Source organism: Dipodomys spectabilis, unplaced genomic scaffold (assembly GCF_019054845.1).
Source record: "Dipodomys spectabilis isolate Male_0828 unplaced genomic scaffold, ASM1905484v1 ptg000329l, whole genome shotgun sequence".
Lineage (NCBI taxonomy): Eukaryota > Metazoa > Chordata > Mammalia > Rodentia > Heteromyidae > Dipodomys > Dipodomys spectabilis.
In genome coordinates this window covers 3945023-3955098 of record NW_024871006.1, presented here as the reverse complement: position 1 = coordinate 3955098, position 10076 = coordinate 3945023, and the positions used below count along the sequence as shown (strand labels likewise).

At 55.6% G+C, this 10076-nt stretch overlaps 1 protein-coding gene across 3 annotated transcripts; it reads right to left on the bottom strand.

The window, feature by feature from the left end:
• Positions 1-594: 594 nt before the first annotated feature.
• Rab37 (RAB37, member RAS oncogene family) lies at positions 595-9227 on the bottom strand. 3 transcript variants are annotated; one of them, XM_042702724.1, is made up of 9 exons: positions 9105-9227; positions 5339-5449; positions 4561-4602; positions 3819-3885; positions 3683-3735; positions 2730-2795; positions 2162-2218; positions 2013-2089; positions 595-1815 (listed from the first exon to the last, which is right to left on the bottom strand). In XM_042702724.1, the coding sequence occupies exons 1-9, from the start codon at positions 9195-9197 to the stop codon at positions 1710-1712; spliced, it is 672 nt and encodes a 223-aa protein (XP_042558658.1). In that variant the 5' UTR covers positions 9198-9227; the 3' UTR covers positions 595-1709. The 3 variants fall into 3 exon arrangements, with proteins under 3 accessions (XP_042558658.1, XP_042558659.1, XP_042558660.1); XM_042702725.1 differs by having other exon boundaries at positions 5357-5449; XM_042702726.1 differs by lacking the exon at positions 5339-5449.
• Positions 9228-10076: the final 849 nt, after the last annotated feature.

Genomic DNA, 10076 nt, shown 5'->3' with positions numbered 1-10076 from the left:
ACCACAATGCTGGAGGCTCAGAGCTGTCTGTGCCACGGGATCGCCTGTAACCTGCCACAGGCCCCAGAAGAGACCAGCAAGGTCAGACTCCTCCCTGCTCTGCCTGGGAGAGGCCACCGTGAGCTTCCTTATCGCCGGAGTTGGAGCTGCTGATTGCTCCAACTGCAAGATTTCTGCCTTGAAATCAAATGCCTTAGCCTCAGAAACGTACAGTACATGCTTTTTCTCACCTCCTCCCCCACCCTTGGCCTGCAGAGCTGCAGTTAAGGTACCTGTAGGTCAAATCCCGAGTTTTTCCCCTGATCACTTCCAAGGTCGAGGTCAGAGTTTTGGGAGATGTGTGTCCTTGGGCCTACACAAGCTCCTTGCTGTACTTCTCCCCACCCCAGACCACATGACTTTGTTTTGCATATATTATATTTGTTCACCCAGAAATGGATGACTTTCCAATTAGGAGAGAAGGGATATAGGGCAGTTTGGATCCTGATGTCTGCATTCAGCAAGATGCCGGTGGCTCATACCTATAATCCTAATTACTCAGGAGGTTGAGATCTAGAGGACTGAGGTTTGAAGTCTTTGAGCCTCTAATCTACAATTAACTACCAAAAAGCCAGAAGTGGAGCTGTGGCTTAAGGGATAGAGTGCCAGTCTTGAGCAACAAAGTGAAAGGGCAATGCATAGGCCCTGAGGTCAAGCCTTAGTACTACTGGCAGAAGGAAGGAACAAACAAAAGAACAGAGGGGGAGAGGGGGGTGTGAGGAGGGAGGGAGAGAGAATGGGAGGAGGAGAACTTGGATTTCCATGTTCTTTCAGGGAGGTTTGCTCAACTCTGCCTCCTACCTTGCTCCCAGAACCAGGAGTTTCTCTCACTGTGGCTCTTAACCCAGCCAGCTGAGCATTATAGTATCTTGGAAAAGTAATTAGCTATGGGGCTGCACACTTGCCAATTGATTGGGGAGGGGAGAAAAAAAAAAAAACTTCATAGTTCTGACTGCAGGTGTCTAGAGGCCTAAACAAAGGCAGATGAGACAGGAATTGAGGGGTAGGGATTTAGGGTGAGGAGCTCCCCTGGGCTCGGAAGTCCAGAGAATAGGAACCAGTGTTTCCAGGTGCCTCTGTGTGCTTGTGTGCTGGGGAAAGGGGCAATTAGGAAGGATCTTAATCTCTAGTGCTCCTCTCTCTGTCCCAAGGGCAACAACTGTTACCTTCCCTAAGGCTTTGGTCTAGCTCCCAATACAAGGGCCCATCTTGCTAGGGAAGATTGCTCTCTTGGGGAGCTGGAGGAAGTGAAGATTGGGATCTGCTCAGCCTCTCTCCTGCAGAAGTGAGGCTTGGGGTGTGGTCTCTTCCAGCCCTTACACCCTAGAAGAGCATCTATGTCATCTGGTGATGAACTGGGCACTACCGGCCTTGTTGCTAGTTGGGGAGAGACCCAGTCTTTTACATCTGAGTCCCAAGTACACCAAGAGAAAAGGTTTTTCTGGGCACGCTGGGGCCTTTTTTTTTTTTTTTTTTTTGGTATTATGTGTCATTCTGATAAAAAATGTGAAGTATTTTACCCACTCCTAGGCTGTAAGACATTACAGGAAGTGGGGTAGGGACTGCGCACTGGAGCCTCAGCTCTCTCCCCATTGGCTGGACTGCTCAGCATAAGCCAGTGTAGGGGAGACAGCTGCATCCCTGAGGGCCTCTGCTCAGCCCCTTGGGAGTCACAGGAAGGAGCAGCAGCTGGGGCGCTGCCTCTGGGACTCCACGTAGTCTCGGATCTGGAAGCTGGGTTCATTGGCCTGCCGCCCTGCGCGGTATTTCAGCTCTCTAAACAGAAGAGGGAGAATGGGTTGGGAGAGTGCAGAATATTTATTCTCCACCCACATTGCCAGTGGCCAGGACCACCAGGAGCTCAAAATGCAGAATATAGGAGGGCCCAGGGCCTACGGGGGAGCTAGGCTTATTGGATTCCCAGCTGGTGCCACCCTGACCTGTAATGGTCCCCTTCCCTACTCGGTGCTTACTTGGCAATGGCTAGAAAGGCTAACTCCACGTTCATGCCTGTCTTGGCACTGGTTTCCATGAAGGGAACCCCGTACTCCTGTGGAGGAAGGGGAGAGGGTCCTCAGGGCCAGTCTCTGGCTACCCACCCCCCACATTGGTAGTCACTTACCCTAGCCAATGTCTCTCCATCCTCCATGCGTATCATCCTTTCATTGCTCACATCTGCCTGTCAAACACAGAGGGGGTCACTCCAGGGAAGGAAGCCTTGATCCCAGCTGGCCCAACTTTTGCCCCAGGAGCAGGCATTGCCTGCCCTCTGCTGGTGACTACGAGGAGCAGGTGTGATTGGACTGGAGCCAGGGTTTCTGCCTTGTTTGGGCTGCCTGCCCATAATATCCAGGCCTGGGATCTCATCTCTGACCCTGGGAGATGAGTAATTCTCTTTAGCAAAGGGTGTGGTGACCCAGCCTCAGTGGGGGAAATGACAGCAGTTGGGGATAACCCATTATAACCCTAGCCCTTGACCCTTGACCCTATTCACTATGATCTCATGGTGGCTGGCAGTTGACCAAGTCTACATCTCAGAGCACAGCTTGGGCTTTCCCTAGGAGGGATGAGATAGGTGGAAGTAACCAGGCCGGGTCTAAGTCCTGCCTGGAGATGAGAGAGTCCTTGGCCAGGGTAGGTGGGAGGAGAGGAGGGGCAGGGTGGGCTGCTCCTGCCACTGGACCACTCACCTTGTTGCCTAGCAGCATGATCACCACATCCCTCTGGGCATACTCGTGAATTTCTGTGAGCCAGGCCTATGGGAGAGGAAGAACTGAGCCAAGCCAAGGCTGATAGCCAGGCCATTCTTCTGGAGGGCCCTGTTGAGGATTCTAAGATCATATAAGGGGGTCAGTGATCAAAAGTAATGTGATTGGCCGAGTGTGGTGGTATATACCTGTAATCTCAGACGAAGAGACAAGAAAAGAATTCTAGGCCAGCCTGGGCTACATAGCAAGACTGATTCTGTCTTAAAAAGATAAGCAACCCACCAAACAACAACAACAACAAACAACTCCTAATGGCTGGGGATGTAGCTCAGTGGTAGAGCACTTACATGAGGTTCTGGGTTTCATTTTCAGCACTGGGATTGATTAGTTGTGTCTGCCATGAGCCTGGGCTAAGGAATGGCGGTATGAATGCCATGAACTTCCCATTATTTTGTGTCTACATGCCTTGTCCTCCCAGTTTGCTTGTCAGTACAGTTCTTGAGGTCAGGGAATATGTAAAACCTGTACAATGTTTTGCATGGAATCAGTGCTTATATTTATGAGATGATTTCCTGTGTTTTCTAATGGTTTGCTTGTGAGGACTTAGCCACTCACTCTGTCTTGCCTGAGTTGCAGCTCACTCTGAATAGGCTTTGCCCTGGGTTTGTATGGATAAAAGCCGAGGGCAGAGCTAGAAGTGTTCTGAACACTTTGACATGAAGCACACTCATGAATCATGGTCAGGACGACGCAGGTGGCATGGTGCACAATAGTCTGCTTGGCCTCCAGGCTCGCATGGCATCAGATGCCCAGACACAGCTGGGGGTTTCTTGGCAGGTGCCAGGATTCCATGGTCTGCTCATTCCCACAGAGCTGGAAAGAATCTGGCCAGCAGAAGCCCCATCTCGGCAATTTCTCCAGAAAGGAGGACCTACCCTGATGTTGTCGAAGGAGGACTTATTGGTGATGTCATACAGCAGGAGCAAGGCTGGAGGGGGACAGAGAATGACAGGGGATCAGGGAAGCGGCACGGGTGGGTGTTGCAGACAGGCTGGAGGGAGGTGGACGTACCCTGCGCATCTCGGTAGTAGGCGTGCGTAACACTGCGGAAGCGCTCTTGGCCTGCGGTATCCCAGATCTAAGAAGGGAGGAAAAGGTCAGAAAAGAGGCAGGGGGCAGGGACTGCTGTGGCAGAGCAGCTGTCTGTGGAAGGGGAGTGGGGGGGGCTGGCTGCAGTTATAGGTTCTTAAGGTCTCTCTGGTGTTTGACAAAGCCAGGCACTGGTGGCTCACAACACTGGCTACTCAGGAGGCTGAGATCTGAGGATCCTGGTTTGAAGCCAGCCCAAGTAGAAAAATCTATGAGACTCTTATCTCCAATTACCCAGCAAAAAGCTAGAAGTGGACCTGTGGCTCAAATGACAGAAAATCAGTCTTGAACAAAAAAGGCAAGTGAGAGTGTGAAGCCTTAAGTTTAAACCCCAGTATTAGCATGCCCGCACACGCGTGTATACACACACACACACACATAATGACATCACCCATTTGGTGCTGCCTCTTTTTCCAAGTCTGTGTGTGTGTGTGTGTGCAAAGAGCCCCAGATAATTGGGGAAGAGATGGAGGGACGGCTGAGGCATTTTAAGTATGGTTTTCTGCAGACAGGGCATAGAGAAAAACCATTTCCTCTCATGGGCCCCACAGGAAGTTACCCCAGCAGAGGGGCTGGGCTGCAGGCCTCTGTGGTTCAGGGTGAAGAGCGATTAAGGTCAGGTACCGCCACCACCTCCCTTCCCCCTCCCAGCCTCTGGTCTCACCTGCAGCTTCACCCTGGTGCCATCCACGGTCACCACCTTGTTCTGAAAGAGAAGAAGGCAGAGGGTGGGGAGGGCAGGGGAAGCTGGAGCCTCAACCCTGACATCTTGTCCTGGTCGCTTTCCAGGACTACAGGCAATGTGCTGAGCCCAGACCTACCTTTACTCAGATCACACCATCAGGGCAGTGGGATCTTTGTCCCCAGATACCTCCACTGAAGACTCTTCTCCTAACACAACAGAGCAAATCTGCGTGGCTCTCTCCAGAGCTCAGCCAGCAGCATGGGGACAGCACTTGCCCACCACCATCTTTTTCTCCTCGACAAAAAGCCCCATGACTGTCACCAAGTCCTCGGAGACAAGGGGCCCTCAGATAGCTGGGTCAGCTTCTCTCTACCTGCCCACAGTTTGCTCAGTGCCACTTTGGCACATCAAAGATGGGATCTCTGTGTGTGTGTGTGTGTGTGTGTGTGTCCTGCAAGTGAGAGGCTCTCTTATGCAGTGGGGTGGGTCGGCCCTCTTAGGGGCAGTGCCCAGGAGTGGAGGAGAGACTCAGCCTTGTTTTTCACATCAAGTAAGTGGGCAGGGTGCTGCCCTGCTCTGATGGCTCTCCTCTAATCTGGCCACCTCCATTGCGGTGGAGAGGGCTGTTGGGGTCCTCCAGGCAGTGAGCCATGGATGTCCTTGGGAGCCAGGGGGAGGGGCAAGTGGAGAGTAGCCCCCTGATCCTGAGCTCTAGCCAAGGCTCACTGCTGGGAGGAGGAGCCTATAGCCACCTCACCCTGAAGTCTATGCCGACCGTGGCTATGAAGGTCCCGGACAGGAAGGCCCCATCTTTGAATTGGATCAGGAAACAGGTTTTGCCGACACCAGAGTCTCCCAGAAGCATCACCTAGGAGATTGGGAGGGAGGGAGGGAGGGGGAGGCAGTTAACAAGGATTGGGGAGAAGGGGACCTCTGGGATTCTAAGGAGAGATGTGGAAAAGGGATCCGTGGCGGGGAGAGGCAGGACTGAGGGGTACCCCTGTCACAGAGAGCCTGCCACTGTCTCCTGTGTCTCCTCTTCAGGCTCCTTGCCTGCACCATCCAGACCTTCCCTCTGACCCTCCATCCCCATGCAATGTCCTGGATGTTGAGACCGCCATTGTGTTTAGTGGCCCCAGAGAACCTCCCATTTGTGTGCTCTAGACTCTGCACACCTTTGTCCACTGCCACATAGCTCAGGGAGTCTGTCCCTTGTGTGTGCCACTTAGGTATGGGTACACGGGTAGGACAGGACCCCACTTCAGAAAGTTTATCAGAACCTAATAGGCCCGGGCTGCTGGCCCAGGCATATTTAAAATGACCATTGTTTGGGTTTCTTTTTAGGTCAGGCATTTATCTGGAAGTTTCTAATGAGGGTTTCTGTGTAAAAAGGCTTGCATGAATTAGGGAAGGGTAGAATTTACACTGTGATAAGGAGACATTTAGTCTGAAATTCTTTCGGAAGAAACCTCCTAAATGGGACAAATGGCTGCCTTGGGTCATTGCAGGGAACATGGAAGAATGGGGGAGGAAAGCTCTTTGTCCACTTGTTATTTTAGTCTTTTTTAAAAAAATCATTCGTGGGGCCTGAACTCTGGGCTTGGGCGCTGTCCCTCAGCTCTTCCCTCAGCTTTGAGCTAGTGCTCTACCACTTGAGCCACAGCGCCACTTCCCACTTTTTCTGATTTATGTGGTGCTGAGGAATGGAACCCAGGGCCTCATGCATGCAAGGCAAGCGTTCTACCATTGAGCCACCTTCCCAGGTCCATCCTTTAGTCTTAAAAGATCGTCTATACCAAACTGCCTGTTAAACTGCTAATTAGGGTGTGTGTGTATGTGTGTGTGTAGACACACACAAGTGGGACACACACACACACACACACACACACGGACCTGTACTGGGGCTTAAACACAGGACCTGGGCACTGCTCCTTTTTTTACTCAAGGCTACTGCATGAGCCACAGCTCCAACTGCTGTGGGCTTTTTTTTTTTTTTTTTGCCAGTCCTGGAGCTTGAACTCAGGCCTGGCACTATCCCTGAGTTTCTTTTGCTCAAGGCTAGCACTCTACCATTTGAGCCACAGTGCCACTTCTGGCTTTTTCTATTTATGTGGTGCTGAGGAATCGAACCCAGGGCTTCATGCATACTAGGCAAGCATTCTACCACTGAGCCACATTTCCAGCCCCCTGTGGGCTTTTAAAAAAAAAAAGTAGTTAACTGGAGATTTGCATCTCACAGACTTTCCTGCCTGGGCTGGCTTTGAACCAATATCCTCAGAGTTCAGCCTCCCCAGGAGTAGGATTACAGGTGTGAGCCACTAGTGCCTTGCCTAACTAGGCTGTTGAATTGAGGTTTGCAGCTTGAGTGGAGCCCAAGGCTTTCCTGCCGTGGCTGCAGGGGCAGAGTGGGGGGGGGAGGTTAGGATTAGTTAGCTTTGCTGGAGAGACAGGGGGCCTGAGTAGGGGAGTGTAAGGTGGGATCCTGGCTTGTAAATGGCAGGCTGTATGACTTTGGGAAGGTTCCTGAGATGTGTTGCTGCAGTCTGGTCTCCACAGTAGGTGAATGGGAGGAAGGATCGTTTCTTCCAGGTCTTTCTAGAGTTTGTCAACTGCTGGGGACTATAATGTTGGGGTGAATCAACCCTAGACCTCATGGAGGAGTGGCCCAGGAAGGGATGGGTGGGTTCAGCCTGTTAGTGCCCTCACCTTTCTTCTTTTCTTTTGGTGGGTCTTGGGGCTTGAACTCTGGGCCTGGGCGTTGTCCTTGAGCTCCTTTCCTCAAGGCTAGTGCTCTATCACTCTGAGCCATAGCTCCACTTCTCCCATCCCTCTTTATCTGGGCTGAGACTCAGGATTGGGGAATGACTCTTTTGCAGGCGCAGCCTTGGGTCAAGGGACAGACCGGGGTGGGGAGAGAGAGGGTCCTCTGGACTCTCTGCTCCTCCCAGCCTCAGATGAGGAGGGAGGGAGACAGAACCAGTGTCTGTGTGCTTTACAGATCACAGCTGCCTTGAGTAAACCATCCACCCAGCCACCCGGCCAAGCAAGTCCACTAAACACAAACAGCCGCTCAGCTTCGCCACCTCCTAGGCAAACAGCCCAGCTGGCTTGTAGGGCAACAAGGTCGGGAGGTCCCCATCAGTCAGGGGGAGGCTGGCCATCCACAGCTCCCCTCACCCCAAGGTGCAGAGGCCCATTTCCGGCCACAAGCCCACACAGGACGCTTATCTCAACGGTTCTGGGCTGCTGGCCCATAGCCTGGCTTCCCTTGAAATGCTGGGGTGGAAGCTCGAGGCTCCCAGTGAGATGGAGACGCACTGAGGGGGGAGGAAGGGAAGCAAAATGTGAAGTGTAGGTCTGCTCCTCATGTCTCTCAAGAGTTCCTGGCAGCCAGGAGTGGGTCGATCACGCCTGTAATCCTAGCTACTCAGAAGGTTGAGATCTGAGGATCATGGTTCAAAGCCAGATCGGGCAGCAAAGTCCATGAGACTCTTATCTCCAATGAACCACCAGAAAACCAGAAGTGGTGCTGTGGCTCAAGTGGTAGAGAGCTTGCCTTGAGGTGAAGAGCTCAGGGACAGCACCTAGGCTCAGAGTTCAAGCCCCACGACCGACCAAAAAAAAAAAGAGTTCCTGGCATTACCTGTCTTATGAAATTGTAATCCATTTTGTCCAATTCAATAATAATAACAATAATTATTATTATTCCTGGTGAGGACACACTCCTGCTGAGGACACACACAGAGGGAGGAGATAGACCACTGTTCACCCTGCCCCTACCTACTTCCACACAGGGTACCCTGCAGAGAGTGTGCACCTCAGAGCTGCCCTGCCAGCTGTCCCAGGTGGTGGAGGTTGACACCAACCCCTTCAGTCCTTCTCAGGTTCTAGAAACTTCCAGGTGGGCCTGTGCTCTGGCTAGCAAAAGCCACCTGGAGGGGGTGAGGCCTGACCTCCTGCTGGGCAGGAGGCAGTGCCTAGGACTTGCAGCTGGGAGGGCTAGATCAGGCAATAACTTCAAGCCTTAGGCTTTAAAACTGGAAGTCTGCTCTCTACTGAGAGACCAGAAAAAGGCATTAGAGTGACCCAGGCCACCCAGGGTGCCCTTTCTGAGTCTCTAGTAGGGAAGGTGGGGTCACTTAACCCTGGCGGTGCGCTTAACCCTGGACAAGAGGCAAGCAATCTCAGGGCCTCATATTAGCTAAAGCATGGCAGAAGAGAACTGGCGTGGGGTGCGCGGCGTGGGGAGTCTCAGCCTTCCGATAATAACTTATCCTGTGCCCTCTGAGCTAGCCCAGATCCCGAGATACGGATGTGGCCGCCCCCAGGGGCTGCATCTTCATCTCCCTGCCCTCCTCTGGGGGTGTCCGTTCAGAGGACTGATTGGAGGAAGGGCTGAGTCTACCTCACAAGCAGTCAGAAAAGAGGCCGGGGCCGGGGAGGGCCGGGGTCCCAGGGCGCAGGGAGGGGTGTCCTGCAGAGCGGGCACAGGAGTCCCAGCGCTGGGAGCAGCGCCCACCCACCTTGCCCGTGAGATCGTAGCTTGGACTGCAGGGAGGGGAGCGCTCGTGGGCCTCGCCATCCCGGGAGGCAGCGGCGCCGGGTGTGCCGGTCATGTCCCCGGATTGATGAGAGGTGAACCCGGGCTCGCCAGCCGCGGAGGAGCAGCACGGCCCCGCCCCGCCCCGCCCCGGGCCCCGCCCCGCCCCGGGCCCCGCCCCGCCCCGGGCCCCGCCCCGCCCCGGGCCCCGCCCCGCCCCGGGCCCCGCCCCGCCCCGGGCCCCGCCCCGCCCCGGGCCCCGCCCCGCCCCGGGCCCCGCCCCGCCCCGGGCCCCGCCCCGCCCCGGGCCCCGCCCCGCCCCGGGCCCCGCCCCGCCCCGGGCCCCGCCCCGCCCCGGGCCCCGCCCCGCCCCGGGCCCCGCCCCGCCCCGGGCCCCGCCCCGCCCCGGGCCCCGCCCCGCCCCGGGCCCCGCCCCGCCCCGGGCCCCGCCCACTCCTTCCTCCCCTCCGCCAACCCCGCGCCCTGAGCATCCTTGACCCGGCTTCATGAGCTTTAGGGCCTGGGCCAAATTCAGCCCTCGATCGCAAGCCTGGGGTTAGGTCCTCATCGTGGTGCGCAGGTCGGCTTCGTCCATGCCGGCGGAGCAGCGCAGGGGTCCCGTTGTCAGCGCGCAGCTCTGCCAGCAGGGGGCGCCCGCGCCCGGGTCCCTGGCGGGCACTGGACCCCCCCCCGGCGGGCACTGGAAGCCCCTGGCTGGCACTGGGCACCCCTGGCTAGCACTGGGCCCCCCTGGCGGGCACTGGGCCCCCCCTGGCGGGCACTGGGCGCCCCTGGCTGGCACTGGAAGCCATTGGAGGGCACTGGGCCCCCCTGGCGGGCACTGGACCCCCCTGGCGGGCACTGGACCCCCCTGGCGGGCACTGGGCCCCCCTGGTGGGCACTGGGCGCCCCTGGCTGGCACTGGGCGCCCCTGGCGGGCACTGGGCCCCCCTGG

Coding starts and splice junctions, on each gene's coding strand:
- Rab37 (XM_042702724.1), bottom strand. CDS start 9,197: ATGACCGGCACACCCGGCGCCGCTGCCTCCCGGGATGGCGAGGCCCAC. Junction 5,450..9,104: donor GCTACGATCTCACGGGCAAG/GTGGGTGGGCGC, acceptor CCAATCTCCTAG/GTGATGCTTCTGGGAGACTC. Junction 3,736..3,818: donor CTACTACCGAGATGCGCAGG/GTACGTCCACCT, acceptor GTCCCCCTCCAG/CCTTGCTCCTGCTGTATGAC.